The sequence below is a fragment of the Canis lupus genome, chromosome 27 (assembly GCF_048164855.1).
Source record: "Canis lupus baileyi chromosome 27, mCanLup2.hap1, whole genome shotgun sequence".
In the NCBI taxonomy this organism is placed as follows: domain Eukaryota; kingdom Metazoa; phylum Chordata; class Mammalia; order Carnivora; family Canidae; genus Canis; species Canis lupus.
The window spans coordinates 41,767,773-41,786,514 of record NC_132864.1 but is presented as its reverse complement, the minus strand read 5'-3'; the positions used below and the strand labels follow the sequence as shown (position 1 = coordinate 41,786,514).

The 18,742-nt window shown below is 44.0% G+C and overlaps 1 protein-coding gene across 7 annotated transcripts in view; it reads right to left on the bottom strand.

The window, feature by feature from the left end:
• The window catches only part of PRKG1 (protein kinase cGMP-dependent 1), a 1,198,973-nt gene that overhangs the window by 334,890 nt on the left and 845,341 nt on the right, over positions 1–18,742 (bottom strand). For 6 of the 7 annotated variants that reach the window (XM_072803730.1, XM_072803729.1, XM_072803732.1 and 3 more), the window contains one exon: positions 13,929–13,992. In XM_072803730.1, coding sequence (XP_072659831.1) covers positions 13,929–13,992 — 64 coding nt within the window. Of the gene's footprint in view, positions 1–13,928; positions 13,993–18,062; positions 18,347–18,742 lie in introns of those variants that run through there. The other variant, XM_072803735.1, reaches the window with a different exon arrangement.

Genomic DNA, 18,742 nt, shown 5'->3' with positions numbered 1-18,742 from the left:
AAAACCTATAAGCTTCTAGCCAACCTATTAAAAAAAAAGATATAAATTACTAATATCAGAAATTAAAGAGGATTTATTATTATAGATAGCAGAATAATAAAGAAATACTACGACTGGGGGATCCCTGGGTGGCTCAGGGGTTTCGCACCTGCCTTCCTTTCCTCCCAGGGCATGATCCTGGAGTCCTGGGATTGAGTCCCATATTGGGCTCCCTCTGCCTGTGTCTCTGCCTCTCTCTCTCTCTGTGTCTCTTTTGAATAAAGAAAAAAATCTTAAAAAAAAAAAAAAAAGAAATACTACGGCTGAATCCCTAATCCTACCCCTGAAATAGTACACTGTCTATTAAACTAGAATTTATAAGAAGTTTGAAAAAAATGCATTATGCCTACAAATTCATAATGTAGATGAAACTAATTCCTTGAAAGACAATCTGTCAAAACTCACAAAAGAAGAAACAGACAATGTGAATAGGCCTAAATCTACTCAAGAAATCGAGTCAATATAGACTAACTCATGTTATTGTGTGTCACTTTACTGCACTTGACAGATACTGCTTTTCATACAAACTGAAGATTTGTGGCAACTGTGTCCACGAGGTCTACCAGCAACATTTTTTTCTGACAGCATTTGCTCACTTTGTGTCTCTGTGTCATATAGTGATTATTCTTTGAATATTTCAGGCGTTTTCATTATTGCTATATTTGTTATGGCTATCTGTGATCAGTAATTGTGACTTGCTGAAAGCTCAAATAACAGCGCTTTTTACCAACATTTTTATTTAAAATATGTACATTGTATTTTTAGACATAATGCTATTGCACGCCTAATAAGAGATCAGTAGCATGTAAACAATTTTCATACACACTGGGAAGCCGAAAGAGTCATCTGAAGTCCTGTATTAGGATATTCTCTTTATTGCGGTGGTCTGGAACCAAACCCACAATACCTCCAAGGTGTGTCTGTAATTAATAATCTTCTAAAACAGAAAGCACCAGGCCCCGATGGATTTACTGGTGAATTCTACCAAATATTTTGTAAAGAAATGATGCCAACTCTATACAACCTCATCCAGAACACAGAAGCAGAGGGCACACTTCCCAACCTACTCTCTAAGGCCAGAATTATCCATAAAGCAACGCCAGAAAAACACGTTAAGAGAAAGGAAAATTACTAACTGGTACTCCTCATGCCAAAATTTTTAATAAAACATTAGCAAATCAAATCAAACAATGCATGATTAAAAATTATACACCGCGACCAAGTGGGACCTATTCCAGGTATGAGTCTTGTTTAGCCCTCAGAAATCAATTAGTGTGAATTCATATCAACAGGCTAAAGAAGAAAAAGTTGTATGACCATATAGGTAGATGCAAAAAAAGCATTTCACAAAGTCCAACACCCATTTATGAGAAAAATCCACTTTAATCTAGAAATAGAGAAGCCCAAAGATAAAATCAGACTTAATGTTGAGGAACTAGATGCTTTCCCCGGAGCCTGGGAATAGGATGAAGATGTCCCCTCTCATCGCTCCTATTCAGTATTATGCTGGGAGACGGAGCTAATATGTAAAGAAAAAAAAGCATATGGATGAGAAAAAAACAAAATTAAAAATGTCTTTGTTCATAGACTTTGTTCATAGACTACGGGATTGGTTATGTATAAGGCTTTTAAAAAGGCCAAAAAAACTAGAACACATGATTATAGTAAGGTCGTAGGATGCAAGATTAATATGCAAAAGTCAACTGATTTCCTCTATCTGGTCATGAAAAAGTGGAATTTAAAATTTAAAACACTGTATCATTCACATTAGCAATACTACAGAGATGGTAAAGAGGGGGGTGGAGGGAGGGACACGCGGTTGTGTCACATGGGATTTTTTTTTTAGGACCCTGAAGCTGTTCTCTATGATACTGTTATTCTGGATAGATGACATTACTATCCTGCACCCGGCAAAAACCACAGAACTGTACAACACAAAGAGAAGCCTCCTAAACATAAACCATGGTCTGTAGTTGATAATGTTCCCATCTTGGTTTATCAAAAAAAAAAAACAAAAAAAAAAGAAAAAAAAAAACAAACAAAAAACCCAAAAAAAGTATCCCCTCAATGCAAGATGTTAGGAATAAGGACAACAAGGCAGAGAGAGGGGAGTACATGAGAACTGTTTGATTCTTCTGTAAACCTAAAACCACCTAAAATACGAAGTTTATTCATAAGGAAAAATTATGTTTAAAAAAATGAAAATCAGTCCTATGATGTAGATAACTATCATCACATTCTCGGGAAGGCAAAACTAAACTTAGGAAAGTTAACATACCCGGTCAGTAGCTAGTGAACTGGGGACTGGCACTGAAAATGTCGCCAAGGCCCAGACCCAAGCATCGTAACACGGAGATAAAGAAGTGTGTGCACGTACACGCACGTGTGCATATATGAACATGCCTAGGTGTTCTGCTGGTTTTCAGGGGCAGAGAGATTTCATCGGCCTGGGGCTGGGACAGCACCCCTCACTCCTGGCATTGGGAGGGGGGCTGGAGGTATAATCTGACGGCCTCTGTGGTGCGGTCAATGCATGGTGAGGAGCAGGGGTCCAGGCACAAGGATGGGGGCATGTGTGGTGACACACTGGAGCCCAGGACCAGGTTGGCTTGTAGCTGCAGAGCACGACTCCCCTGATGGTTTCATCTGCACCAGCAGATTGCGGGGGGAAGAGGAAGACTTCCGGGACAGAAAGGGAGCCGCTGAGAAGCCAGGCTGGTGGGGGGCACGTTCCACCTGTTGTAGTAAAGACAGAGCATCGCGGGCGGGAGGCACCTGGCGGGCTGCGAGGCCATCGACGGTGCCTGGGCCGCTCCCGCGCCGCTGCCCGCGCCCTGGTGCTCTGCGCTGTGACCACGACTAAGGCTGGGCCGTGGGGGCCCCGCAGAGGTGGAGGGAGCCCCCCAGGCGCCACCTGGGCCACCTGCCAAGGCCCAAGCCCTGAGGTCTCCGCTGCGGCAGCAGCTGAGCCCAAAGCGCTTGGAGTCCAGACCTCGGTTGGGCGGTGTGAGCTGCCACGAGGGGGGAGGGGGCAGGGGGGAGGGGGCAGGGGGCGCCCGGGCTGCAGAGGCAGCCACCTGCCGGGTGCACGGGACCCTGCCGGCCCCGCAGGTGCCTTCGCTCCGTCCCCGCTACGGGGCTTCCTCGTGGCAGTAAGAGCCTGTTACCCTCCCCCCCCCCCCCCCCCCCCGCAGGGCCTCCGCCTCTCCTGCCACCCAGGGTTTGCGCCTTGGGGTCCTCTAGGGACAGGCTCCCTCCCGCGTGCTGGGACATGGTCATGCTGCGTGCACCCATCCCCGTGCCCTGCGTGGCCCGCGCCCGCATCCCCGGGCCCCTAGTGTCCTCCACCCCCACTCCCGTGCCCTTGTGTGTCCCGCTGCGCCCTCACTCCCAGCCCTGCGTGTCCCCCACCCCAGCCCTCATCCCCGTCCCCACGCCGCTGCGTCTCCCACGCACCCCATCCCATCCCTGCGTACCCCCACCCCCACCCCCGCCCCATCCCCGCGCCCCTGCGTCTCCCACGCACCCCCACCCCATCCCCGCGTGTCCCCCACCCCCACCCCCGCCCCATCCCCACGCCCCTGCGTCTCCCACGCACCCCCACTCCCATCCCCACGTGTCCCCCCCGCCCCCCGCACCCCGGAGCTGCGCCGAGAGCTTCGAGGCGCCAAGCCCACGCTGCGCCCCCACCCGCGCGGCCACCTTCGCCGAGGCCCCGCGTGGACCGTGCGCCCAACCCACCCGGTTACGCAGGAAGCGCGGGGCGAGGCTCGCAGGTCCCGCCCCGGAACCGCGCCCCAGGCCGACACACCGGGACCCGAGGTCCCCGAGGTCCCCGAGGTCCCCGCAGGGCTGGCACGTGGCCGTGCTCGGGGGGGGGCGCAGGTCAGGGCCCTGCAGCAGGACCGTGCACGGGGCGGCGGCGCACAGGTCCTCACTGGAGACATACCGTGTTGCCTTTACTAAAATGATAATTTTTAGGTGTACGTATTAAAAAATAAAAGCTCTTCCCAGGGAGCGAGAAGCTGGCCAACAGCGTCCGGCAATGACGAAGAGGCCGCACCGGGCAGCGCTGCGGATGCTGGCCCGTGTCCCCAGGGCGCGGCCCCGGCGGCTCATCCCCTCCCCTGCACACCTCCCGGGGGCCCCAAGCACAATGCACGCCTGCCCCGGGTCACAGCCTCACCTCCCCGCCGACAGCCTTGCAGGATTCCTTGCACGGGCCTCGGAGAGCGCCGGACCCCTTCCCTGCAGGGTGAGGGGAGCCAAGGGCCGGGAGACCTGGAGACCTGGAGACCTGGGACCGAAGGCCCCCAGGAGCAGGCTCCCCCCAGCTCCTTCACAGCCCAGCCCTGTGTCTGGTGATGAAGCCGAGGGCCCCAGGACCTTGGTCTCCCGCTTCCTACAGCTGCGCCCCAAGCCCCAGGTGCTTCTGTTCCTCGCCCATCTGGAACCCGGAGGCCCACTGTCTGCAGATCCCAGAACTCGGCCTTCTGGCCCAGCCACGAAGATGCCTCTGGTTAAAAGAAAGAGATGGTTGGGATCCCTGGGTGGCTCAACGGTTGGGCACCTGCCTTTGGTGCAGGTTGTGATCCCAGGATCCGGGATCGAGTTCCACATCGGGCTCCCTGCAGGAAGCCTGCTTCTCCCTCTGCCTGTGTCTCTGCCTCAGTATGTGTCTCTCATGAATGAATGAATGAATAAATAAATAAATAAAGAAAAGAAAAGAAAAAAGAAAAGAAAAGAAAAAAAAAGGAAAGAGATGGTTGATCTTGCATCCTACTCTCTCGGGGTTAGGGTTTGTCTTTCCCACCTGGTGTTTATCCCTGTGCCTCGCAAGGGGCTCGGGGCTCCTGATGATCCATAGCAATACTCTCAAACGGGTGCTTTGTAAATGGGATCTTACAGGTGGGCTGCAGGCAGGCCCCTAATTTATACTTTCACACCAATTCCCCATTTATTTACAAGCCCCATAAACGGCAGCAAATCACAAGTACCAAGCAAGTTTGTCTGTTCTTATGCGGCAACCACGCCGTGCACTTCCTCTGAATGTTTTCTAGAAAGCTGATTTATTACAGACTGGTTTCCTATTTGCAGAGCACCATACATTTTAATGAATTACAAGCAGCATGGAGCAAAGCATACATACTCTGGTGAGAAAGAAAAAAAAAGACTGGAAATGCCTTGTTTCAGAGTCTGTGGCCAGCATAAAATGGATTCCTGTCATAACAAATTAAAAATGCTGACCGGGAGAAAACTAATTTCTTGCAGGGAGGAAAAAAAAAAAAAAAAAAAAAAAAAAAGACAAGGAAACATTTTCAGAAGGAAGCCTCTCCTATTTATAAGAAAGAATGGGGGCTGAGGACAAGTAACTTTTTTTTTCTTTTTCCAACTTAATCAACAGATTGTCAAGATGCAAGGCCTTATAGCAGGGAAGGTGCTGATTCCACCACCAGAGTCGGTTAAAATACCTCCTCCTTGACTTAGTTGTACTGTCTGAACTTCGGATCCCTGGCTGGAATTTGGGAATCGTGACTCTGAGAATATTTACCCCAGATGGCATTTAACAAAAGACTCAGGCTGGCACGGCGATCGGCATCAGTAAGCAGAACGTATTGCTGGGGTTTTCGCCAGCTGTTTACGGGCACCCAGTGACAAGAAATTGCAATTTCTTACCTTTGAGGGACTTACAATCTAAAGGGGGGGGGGGTAAAATCTTCACAGAATTAGAGACTAAAGAAAGCAACGAACAGCACTTATTACTTCTTCCACACACGGATAGCTACATTGTCCCAGGAGATACAGGAGAAGACACTCCCTGGAGGAAGAGGAATGGCCACGGAGGAGGCTCGGAACACAGAAGTCTCACCGAGAAGATAATCACACAGAGTCACAGCTAGGCCGAAACGCCACAGTCTACGTCGTTCAAGCACCAAATCAGCACGTAAATATACACGACATCCTGCCCTCAGGTCTTCCCCACTGCAGCTTTCCAAATACGTACCATTTCTGTTAACACTTCCCATTTCGTGCTAATAGTTTGCAACCCGTACCATCTGCAAGGCTGTCAACTTGAATGCCACCTCTTCAGAGGTGAGTCTCTTAATGACCCTGGCTAAGGGTCCACCCGTCCCTGGCTCTTCACTACCATATCACCCTATTTTAGTTCCTTCACGCTTTCAGCAAAGTTTCCCAAGTGTATCATAGCTCTGGACTGCAGCAGACTTTCCATCTCTGCATTGGTGACGTTTGGGGCCGGATGCTTGTGACAGAGCTGCCCTGTGAATGCACACATAGGATGCTCAGGATCATGCCTGCTTCTAACCGCTGGAGGCCAGGGGCAGCACCCTGCCATCCTCACCCAAGATTGTGACAACTGCAGAGGAGTCCAAACAGCACCAGTGTCTGCTCAGCCTTCCAGGGGGAGAGCCCCTTGGCCCGGCCCAAATACGCGACAGCCATGAGCAGTCTCATCTGTTAATCTTACTGCGTGTGCATGATACATATTTTCTACAGGCACCAACACGTGCAAGGGGTTGGAAAGCACTGTTGTCAACATCTGAAGTGATGTGTTTGTGTGTTTAATGATTTTACATTCATTATACAAATGAAGACCACTGCAATTCTCCAAGAGGCAGAAATGGCTGCTATCCCCATTTGCGAGGGAGACATTCATGAATGGTGGGTTAAACAGTGGGCTAAAGTCTCGTTTTTAGAGACTAAGCGTCCCATCCTCTAACACAATGTGGTCTATTTTAAAAAGAATCCAATACTCTTCCCCCATAAAGTCTTCTCCAGGGCAAGTTTCCAAGTTACTTCAATTGTCTTACATTGTTTCCAGCAATATGGCCGATCCTCCAACGCATCTTCACCCTCCTACAAATCTCTTGTAAAGCTTTAGTCAGATACTGTTCGCATATTATAAACTCACCCATTTAAAGTATACCATTCAATAGTTTTCAGTATATTCAGAGACTTAAGCAACTATCACCAAAATCTAATTTCAGAATATTTTCATCATGCTGAAAAGGGAAACATGCTCTGAGGAGTCACTCCCCAGAGGTTCCTCATCCTCCCTGCTCCAGCTCTAATCCACTTATCGCTTCTACAGATTTACCTATTCTGGACATTTCAATAGTGTCACATCATGTATGGCAGTTTACATTCCATTATGCTTTCAAGATCATCCATGTGATAGTATCAGGACTCCGATCCTCTTTATAACCAAATACATCACACTGTAGGAGTACGCCACATTGGATTGATCCCTTCGTGGAAATTTGGGCTTCTACTTTTGGGCAATTAAGAATAATGTTTCAGTGGACATGCATGTACAAGTGTTTGTGTGGACATTTATTTTCAATGCTCTTGGAAAATACCCAATAGTAGAATGTAAGAATCACAGGGTAACCCTGTGTTTGGCATTTTGAGGTATTGCCTTTCAAAGAAACCACACCATTTTACAACCCTACCCACCAGAGAGGGATTAGATTTTTTGTTTCACACATTCACATTTATTATCACCTTTTTTTATTCTAGCCATCCAAGCATGTGTGAAGTGATACACCTTCATGGCTTTGATTTTCACTTCCTAATTACCATTAATGTTGACCATTTTTACATGTGCTTAGTGGACTTCTGTGTATCTGCTTTGGGGAAATGTCTGTCCATGTAAGACATGTGCTGCTTTTAAAGATTTATTTATTTTGAGAGGGAGAGAGAGAGTACATGAGCAGGATGAGAGGCAGAAGGAAAGGGAGAGAGGACAAACCTAAGCAGACCCACTGCGAAGCAGAGAGCCAAACTCTGGGGATGATCTCTTGACCCTAAGATCATGACCTGAGCCAAAATCAAGAGCCAACTGCTTAAAGTTGCCTCTCATATGCTGCTTTTAAAATTGAACTATTTGTGTTTTCTTATTGAGTTGTAAGTGTTCTTTATATATGCTAGATACAAGTCCTTTGATGGTTAATTTTATGTGTCAGTTCAGCTTGGCCACAGTGTCCAGGTATTTGATCAAACCTTATTCTGGATTTTTCAGTGAGGTGTTTTTTGTGGATAAGATTAATGTTTAAATCAGTGGAGTTTGAGTCAAGCAGATTTCCCTTTATAATTGGGAGGGCCTCAAGATCCAATCAAGCTGAAGATCTTAATAAAACAAAGACCGACCCCTCGTCCAGGAATCCAGCGAGTAGATGGCCTTTGCAATAGAGCTGCAACACCAGCTCTTTGGGTCTCTGGCCTGCCAGCCTCCATAGTCATAGGAGCAAATCCCTTGGAACAAACCTCTCCATAGACATATACATATCCTGTTGGTTCTGCTTCTCTGGTGAACACTGAATAATACAATTAATTGCTTTTTTGTATGTGATTTGTGAATATGTTTTCCCATTCCATATTTCTTTCTATAATAAAATAAGATGTGGAAAAAAATTAATATTAAACAGAGTTTTGTCTCTTTCTATTCTCTACATCCTGCTAACACCATCCTCCTTCAAAAGTAGCTATTTGCCTCACAGAAGGGACAACCCAAAAGAAGCCAGACAGAACAAAACAGCTCAATCTCCAAATTCAAAGTCTTTTATGCCAGAGCAATTGAGAAAGAACAGGTCTTTGAATTCCTTCCAGCTTGGCTTCGAATAGCAAGAGCCAGACCCAAAGGAAGGGAAGGAAAAGTTTAATTCTAACAACAGATTTCAAAAGAACTAATAATGTTCCTGTCTGCTCCATCAGTCTCTTTCCTGAGGACTCAAGGCCTGTTTAGAGTGGTAAAAAGAGAGCTTCCCAGAGTGCTCCAATAATCAGGACTTTCCATCAAATGCAGGACTTTCCCCCTGCATTACTCACAGCTGGAGAGATGCACAGGGATCTGGGAAGACGTCACCATGGCAGGATACCCCTAAGGAACAATGAGATACCTAATCACACCTGCTAGATTGGGTGGGGTGTTTGGGATACACTAACCTCCTTCTCCAGGGTTGTTTCCTGGACTATATGATCAGATAGTTGCTTCCTACCATATTAGCAAGTACTGGTAGATTGAAGAATATTTTATCCTTTCCTTTTTTCCTATTTTTATTCTCTTGTCTTTTCCCTTTAAATTCAAGAAGTCCAAGGAATGTTATTTGTCTAAGACCTTGTCTGGGCCACGATAGTATAAGTACCAAATAAAACAAAACAAAACAAAAAATAAAAACAAATTAATGCACCACCTAGGGAAACAAATGAGAACAATCCATTATTTGGGCTCAAATGTGTCCAAGATCCGATCATACAAAGTTGCAGATCCCAAGGTAAAGAGCTTTAAAAGGCTGGTTCTGAAGCAAAGGAGATTTTTAATTCCAAGACAACCAAGTCCAACATTTTAATGAGCAAATGGGACATGAAACAGATTTCAATAAAAAGTGGTTTTGATATGCCTTATTTTCCAGTTAAAAAATCAAGAGATTTAAATATAGTACCCATGCCCCACTTCTATTCGCATGAAGGGAAAATATTCTCTGCCAAGTGGTGAAAAGTGAATTTGTTGGCTTGATTTGCTCTTCAATCTGGCATTTTCCACAAAGTACAGTTTTCCTTGAATTATCTAAACTTTTTTGCCCTCCATGGTTAAAGCATAATTCCTACTCAAATTAATTTTGAACACTCTTTGTGATATGGTTATCAGGTTAATCATTGCTTCTCTTCCCTATTAGGAAATGTTTTTGCCAATTTCTTTAAAGGTGTCACTACAGTCCTGATACGTGAGTGGATATTACACATTGGTTTATTCTCCACGGTGCTTGGATAGGTAAGCACTGAAGGGAACTATTTCTCAGTTAGAGATTAGCTAGGAAAGGGCCCATGCATTTGAAAAATATAATTCATCAAGAAGACTAATCACCTGTACATAAAGAAAGAGGGAAAGTATGTGATGCCGTTATAGGAAGAAAGAAGAGATTACATCCTATCTCACAATTTCACAGTTCTTTTCTTTTTTTAAAGATTTATTTGAGAGAGAGCAAGCGAGCATGTGTGCAGTTGGACAAGTGCACTTGGGTGGCATGAGGAACAGAAGAGACTCCCTACTGAGCAGGCTGGGGCTCGACCCCAGAACCCTGAGATCATGACCTGAGATGAAGGCTCAACTGACTGGGCCACCCAGGTGCCCCTTTACAGTTCTTTTCATTTACCCCCAGGTATTTCCTAGATTCTCAGAACTGATTCTAACACTTGACTAATTAATTGAAATATATTTCTTTGCTGTAATATATGGGATACTATAAAGGTCAATGGAATCAGTTTATAAAGTTGGAGCTTGGGATTCCCCACATGCAAAAATCATCTTCTAATTTATTTGACAAACAATACAATGGCTTCTCTAGTGAACCACATTTGGAGCACCTAAAGTAACCTCTGGTATGTATTAAGACTTAGTCTGAATCAGGTATGGGGTGAGGAGAGCATAGTATGGTGACAATAAAGGTAAACAATTAATAGAAAGTCATGTAAATTATTTCAGCCTGTCATGCAAAACACAGCTGAGGAAAATGTTGGGATTATTGTGTTTCATCCAGACCAGCCTTTTGCCAAGAATCTACGCCTACACACAATGTCTCAAAAAGACTAGAGAGAGGTTTTGTAGGTCCCTTAAAAAAGGGGAGGGCAAGAGAGACTCAATACAAAAGGAAACATTCCTACTATGTCATATAAAGAGAAAGAAGAAGAAAGGAGCACTAAGCTGCTATACTAGGAATAAGGTATTATCTCCTGTTTTAGAAGCTCCCAGGGAGAAGCACACAATTGGGTATGTCCACACTGGAACTTACAGAGGGTTAAGAGGGGGTTGGGGGTGGTGGCAGCAGGAATGACTCACAGGGGTTTCTCTTTCACCTGCAGAAGAGGACATCCCAAGCATCCCCAGGGTGTCCTCTAGTTACATGGACCTCCTGAGCCACCTCATTGTTCTCATTCCTCTACCTGTTACACTTTAGATCTCTCTCCATTCCTACCTCCCCTGTCCCAAGTCTTTAACTTTTCTGGTCCCCTTATGCTGGAAGCATTGTTTCACGGTGACTAGAATGAATGAGAGTCAGAAAGTGAGTCTGGACACAGACACCCATTGTCACCTGGGTTACCTGGCAGTAACCTTCTAACTAGTCTACCCCTCTCCAACCCTCTTCTCCCAACGGCCAGCCAGAGATTATGAAACCTCAACTCAGAGTGTGACTTTGCTTACAACCCATCTCCCCATTGTGCTCAGAATAAAAAGCTAAGACCTCATCACGACTGGCAAAGCTGCCGTCACTTGGCCTTGCCTAATTTCTTCAGCCCCATCTCACCCTACTATAAACCTCCCTTTTGTTCCTTAAGGACAGGAAACTTCCTCCTGCTTTAGGACCTGAGCCTTCTCTCCACTTGCCCCACCCCCACCCCCAGCATCTCAGACCTGCACATAGATCTCAGCGTGAACATCACCTCCTCAGAGAGGTGCTCCCGTGATAACCTAGCCCAGAGTGGCCTCATCCCTCAAGGCTATTTTCCTTCCTTACCACTCATCTGTACCCTCTGCTGGAACCCACGTGAAGGGAGAACAGCTCCGAAGCCCCAGAGCTTGGAACAATTCCTGGCAGGTGGCAGGTGCTCCGTAAATGTTTGTCCAACAAACAAGGCTGCAACTTCTTTGTTGAACGCTATAATAATACTGCTTTCCCGTCAAGATAATCTGGGCTTCTTTCATCTTGTGGATATTTGCAGAGGGAAAGACAGCTCAATTATTATGCAAGCACGTTTCTCTTTAATGTTATGTGACACTGGTATTGCTTTTGTTCTTCCAAATTTGCTTCACTCTATCTGATACATAATTTAATCTAATTTCTCACTGCGCTTGTTTATCCAACTTGAGTTGAATACTTTTCATGCACTGGGCCGTCTATTTATAGATCTACTTCGCATTTTGTCTGTTGACTTCATTTTTGTGCCCTCAACACAAACATGTGGGCACTTAATCACGCGTTTCCCTTCTGAGGCAGTGTGGGCATGGGCCACGTTATGGCTCACACCATCCAAACATAAATTAAGGGATCTATGATTAGAAGATCTGACACATAATGATAATGTATTTCTTTGTTCAGAATTATTACAGAGTCATAGCTATTGTTTTGCAGAACATACTAATCCTCCCACAGCTGTGAAAAAGAAAGAAGATGATTGAAGGTTTTGTGTGTATTTTTTTTTTTTTTTAAGGGCCTGATTGGGTCTAGTAAGTTTGTACTTTTAGTTTGCTTTGTTTAAAAAGAAAAAAAAAAAAAGGTCATCAGAGAGGTCTCCAGCATATTCAGCGAGGAAAACAAAAACCCAAAGAACTAGGAAAAGCCATCTTACGCTCTGAGAGGCTGCGGGTACAGGGGTCAAGGCATTCAGAGAGAAACACAACCAGTGTTTTTTCTCATGAATTCTTTATACTTGAACCTAGGAATCAAAAGTGACTTCTGCTTTCCTGTGTGTCCACACAGGAGATGCAGGAGACCAGCAAATCGTGGGGGCTCACTTCTGTAGGCGTGGAACTAATAATTTGTATAGAGGTTGCTGCTCCAGTTCTAGGGATCATAGAACCACCAGCAGAGTTGGGACCCAGAGAGGAAGCATGTTCAGTATGTTTCCAACTCACTTCTGTTAATGCACCATGCCGACGCATCTTCAGCCCTGATCCTACCATCTCTCACTGGCACCTGCTCCTCCCTGAGTGCCCCCCGTTGCCCCGCTGAAATCCCAGGGTCAGCCTCCACCACCTTCCTGCACCATGGCTCCCTATTCTCTCCCTCCACCAACTCCTGGTTCCTTGGCTGAACACCCATCCATGTACGTGTCTATGGGAGGGTGGGAGCCTGACTGTAGAAGGGGATGATGAACAAACACAAATGACCTCATCGCATTGACTCACCTTCCCCCCAGAGGACCCCTCCACCACGTTCTTCTCTACTAGCTCAGCCCTGCCCTTACAAATCCTACCACCTTTTGTTCCAGGAGGGTCGAGCTTGATCTCCATCCCCTATCACAAGTAATGAACAAACTCTTCCTTGCCGATGGGATTTAGTTTTGGGATGGCTACCATCAAGTGGGGCCACCCCCCACCATCAAGAAGGACACCTGGTGATCACACTGTTCTTCTAGTTCATGGACATCTGCATTTTTCTCCTGCCTCCTCTTCCACCCTCCAACCTCTCATATCTCTATGTGCTTGTCATTCTCAGCTGATGGCCTTGCTTTCTGGGTCACTGAGGATCAGAGCAGGGTTTCTCCAGCTCCTACCACCCCATCACTTCATCTATCCACACGTGCTCCCTGATACCCCACCCTCCCGGTCTCTGTAGGCACCAGAGACCCTGTCCTCTCATGCTCACTCAAGACTGCAGACTCCTGTCTTCTGCTAGGCCATTGCCTGAGCTCCGCAGCTTCAGAGAACAAGAAGTAACCGTGACATTTCCACATGCAGGCACACAAGGAATGTGTTTAAAATGTGCTCATACGCTAATAAAACATGTACTCAAACTGCACAGCCCTGTTATAAATTTGCTAATCTGAAGCTTCAGAGTTTACAGTAATTACTACAATCTTGGTTTACACGACTGAAGCAGGAGAGAAACACAGCATCTCGCACTCCTGGAAGTCAAAGTCACATTATATTTGCCACAAGGAGGTTTTCCTCCCTCCATAGCTCAGTTGATTTGCACATTTCTAACTGTGTATAAATGACAGATGTGCTGAGCTGCTTTTTATTTGAAGCCAAGTATAGAGCTCATCCCAGAGCTTAAAAATATTTAAAAGGTTTCTGCGGTATGTGACTCGTCATCACACTGCGGCGCCGGGCTATGTCCCATCTCACAAAGTTTAAGAACCAAAACAATTACCTCTTCAAGGACATCAGCAAGCTTACTCAGGATCTCTTCAGGAAGGCTCTGGAACGTGGGGACACTGAAAGACAAAACAGATGATTCTGAAGCAACTTCCTTCCACAAACAAAACAACAACGTGCAAATGCATTTCATGACAAAGAACCTGCAGATAAAGGCCAAAGCAGTGACTTGAGCAGGATCTGATGACCACCAACAGGGGAAAGGCATGTTCTACTAGAAAGAACGTAGAGATTGACCAGAACTGAGTTCAAATCCAAGTTATAATTAGCTGTGGGACCCCAGATGCCTCAGCTACAATGGGAAGAAAGTGGTTTTCTGCTTTATCAGTCTGCTGTCATCAGATTCTCTCCTGTTCCATTTGCCTCTTTGGGTCCCTTTTAACACGCACGTGCACACACATGGGCACTCACACACGTGCACATGCATGTGTGCACACAGTCCTTCTACAGGCCAACTCCTGCTCATTCTTTCAGACACAGCTTCATCAATGATAAACTCAGACCTTTAAGCATTCATCCAACAACCTTGGAAGGTCTCTCTCTCCTCAGCCCCCTCCAGCTAGGTCAGAGTGTCCCACCACAAGCTCTTCTATCCCTTACATTAAACACTTAACCAGGTATTTGTGGTTTTCTGTTCTAGAATCTAAACTCTACAAAAATAAGAATTTATCTGTCTTGCTCGACCCCTGTGTTCCATCATTTACAAATAGCTCAATAGCTGACACTGAGCAAAGCTATGAAAGCATGGATGTGTGAGTGCTTCCTGTGACAATTAGAAGGATCAGATGAGACAGGGTGGAGAAAAGAGTCAAATGCAGTAGACCAGGAAAATTATTAGTTCACCTCTGACCAGCCAATGAAAATACTGAATGATGCCAAATGCACAAGAGTTCTTCTATATATGAAATATTAATATTAATATTAAATATTAATGACCTTAAAAGAAATAAAAACACTCATAAAAACATGTAATTTTTGAAGCTCTACTGGAAAATCATAACTGGGATACGCAACTAAATTCTCATTTAATCCTACCTGGATGCTTGGATAGAGATAAGACGGTAAATGAATGCATATACGTTTGATTACTTGATATTTGACTTAGCGACTCATTCTAGCTTGATTCGAATGATACAATGAAAGGAGCCATAGCATACTGTTTGAATATAAGCATGGAAATTTCACTGTTAACTTGTCACTCTGATTCCTATTACTTAGTGTAAAGCCTATTGATAAAATCCCAGGGTTTTACGCAGAGGTAGAACAATTCACCCAGGACCATCTGTTCCACCAGATTTACTGCTGTGGTCTTAGTCGTCTGGGTTTTAACATCCAGAAGGCAGTCTATTTCAGCAGCTGGATGGAACTCATCACAGGAAGAGAGGAAGACAGAGGAAGCTGTTTCCATGAGTGATGCAGGTTGAAAATATAGCCCTTCCTTGTTCCTTTAATGAGCTATAGCTCAGGGTCTCCTAAGACATAAGAATAATTAGAATGCTTCTATCCCAGTGGGTATTGGTGGAAAACGCAAACTACAACTGATTTTTTTCTCCTTTCATTACCATTGTCCCCCTTCTCTAGACAGGTGTATTACTTCTAGGCTCCACCATTTATCCCAACCTTTGCTAGATCTATGCCAAGTCATACCATGAATACTTCCATGTTCATGAGTTCATACCCATCAGAAAACCATTAATATTTACTTGACTACGTAATGCACTAAATGGAAACAAAAACATTCATTTTAGGAGGGCACTTTAAATTCTCTTTTACAATTTTACTTTTATTCCAACTTCAAGGTATAATTGACAAAATTAGAAGATATTTAAAGTGCACATGATGCTTTGATACACATCGTAAAGCGCTTCTCTCATCAATTTCTTAGCACAGCTATCACCCTCACATATTTATCTTTAACATGTGTGGGGGAGGAGTGTTGAAAGTATTCTCAGGTTTCTTCCTTTAGGACACTTCACGGTGGTAACGGTCAATGTGACCATACTACACGTGAGAAACAGATCGTATTCATCCTAAATTGTGGCTAAAAGTTTGCATTCTTTTACTATAGCCTTTATCTGTTTCTTCCACCCTCCAACCCCCCGGCAACCACTTTTCTACTTGATATTTCTATGAGCTTGATTATTTTTTAAATGTTTTTATTTATTCATTTGAGAGAGCATGCACTAGGGGGGTCCGAATGGCAAAGGGAGAGGGGGAAGCAGGGAGCCCAATGCAGGACTCGATCCCAGGACACCAAGATCATAACTTGAGCCCAAAGCAAATGCTTCACTGCCTGAGCCACCCAGGCGCCTCTTGACTTTTTGTTTAGGTTCCACATATACATGATACAGTACAGTATTTGTCTTTCTCAGTCTGGCTTCTTTGACTTAGCATAATGCTTTCAAAGTTCATCTGTGTTGCAAATGCAAACTGCCAGATTTCCTTCTCTCATGCCTGAATAATATTCCATTGAATACTTATCATGATCTTCTACAACTTAAATGTCTCAGAGCCTTCAGCAGCACTTGTTACTAACAAAAATTAAGGTTGATTTTTAAAAAGAAACACTGTAAAAAGTTATCAGTAACAACCAGAGAACTTCTAAATTTAACAAAATGGAAAGCAATTTAAAAAATAAATAGCTTCACTGTAATAAAGTGCTCTGAAAACACTTCCGTAGTCATCTCTAAAATCTTAAGATCTTTATTACTGCAAACACTAGGTAAAGTCTCTCATCTAATTAATTTGCTTTCTAAGAACCAACACCAGTAGCTGGAACGCCAAGAACAAAACAATTGAGAATACTCATAATTTGGAATTCTACAAATGGAATATGTTGGTTAAATTTCCCCAAATACATCAAAAGACATTAATTTAGACTCCACTAATTTGGACATATAATTCAAGATGAAGTTGTTTATGATTCAGAAAACTTAAGGGAAAATAATTATGAGGACAAACCTGCAGAAAACATTTCAACAGGAAAGGAGAATATTTTACCTTATGTAAAAAATAATTTACCGTAATAATTTGCATTCTAATTACAAATAATTCTTACATATCTATTAAAACATTTTGTCCCCTAAGGACCTGCAATAAGCCCAGAGCTACAGAATGCATTATAATGTAATGCAATAGAGATGATTTAACATGTGTAAAGCTTTGCTATTGGCTTTTTCTTCTTTTAAATTGATTTGAGAGACAGAGGGGTAGTGAAGGAGTGGAAGGAGCAGAGAGAGAGAGAGAGAGAGAGAGAGAGAGAATCTCAGGCAGACTCCCAGCTGAGCATAGAGCCTGACACAGGGCTTGAGCTCATGACCTTGAGATCATGACTTGAGCCAAAACCAAGATTTGGATGCTTAACAGGCTGCACCACCCAGGTGCCCCATTGGCTTTTCTAATTGAATGAAATGAGGACTTGCAATTTGCAATGATAGTAACAGAAGACGAGATAGGGGTACATACTCTGTCAAGCACTGGGCTCAGGATTTCATAGAGAACATAACGGTTAGTTTTACAACAACCTTCTGAAATAACCATGTCATTGTCACCCATTTTACAGACCTGACAAGTGCGACCCAGAGAGTTTGACTGAGGTCAGACCACTCAGTGTTGGTGAAGAAAGGATGAAAATGATGTGGAGCTCATCACTTACCCCTCGAGCTTCATGATTTACAGTCAAAGTGTTAGCAAATGCCTCACGCAACTTTCAAAATGCTTCTATAGTCTTATAATGATCTGGATATGAGTAGCGATAATATGTGATTTATTAATCACCTTTTTACCATGAAAAAAGCTGAACAAATTGAAAGGCTAGAAGAACAGTTCGAGAATGACCGGTAACCCTACTATCCAGATTTGCAACTGTTAGCATTGCACCATCTTTGCTTTATCCATCTTCAGTCTAGCTATTTTTCTGTGTGTGTAGTCATAAGCAGGCTTGTAGATATTTTGATGAAACATTTGAGAGTCACAGATATCACTTCATACACTTCATAATCTTCAGCATACATATCCTAAAAATAAGAATGCGTTCCTGAATAACTGTAACACCAATCTCCTACCTAAAAAATGAACTCCAATTCTATAATATCATCTAGGATCTGTTTCATATTCAAATGTTACTTACTGTTCAAAAATGTCTTTACTGGTTTTTCTTCTCAAACCAGGATCCAGTAAGGTTCTACACATTGCTTTATGTTCCTCTTGTCTCTTACTGTACAACACCCTTCCGCCTTTCCCTGTGGCACAGAATTTTTGAAGACACTGGGACAAATGTCTTATTGGATGTCCCACATTCTGAATTAGTCTTAATGACTTAATTTCTGCTAATCTACTGTTTGAAAGTAACAACTAAACAGAGGGGAGAGACAACCCAAGTATAAAGACCTGTATTGCAGCCATCAATCAACAAAAATTGGAACACACACAGGATAACAATCGTAACATAGCAACAGTTCTTGGAATGTGATCCGACAGGTCAGGGACTCCCTAGACCTTTTCAAGGGGGTTCTCAAAGTCAAAGCAAATAGTCTAAGTTGTAATTTGCCTTTTTCATCTTATTTTTCATGTGTGTGCAGTAGAATCCCCCAGAGACTATATGACACAGGGTGACATCATTGCTTTAATACATAAGCTTGTATGTATTAAAGCATATTTAATATGCTTTATTTGTATGATCTTGTGTTTCTTAGAATTTTGAAGCTAGGACCTAAGTTTGTGATATATGTATTTGCAGAACTTAACTCAGTATAATTTCAGCAATCCTGTGCTCTTACGAGACAGTTTTCTCACATATAACCTTATTAT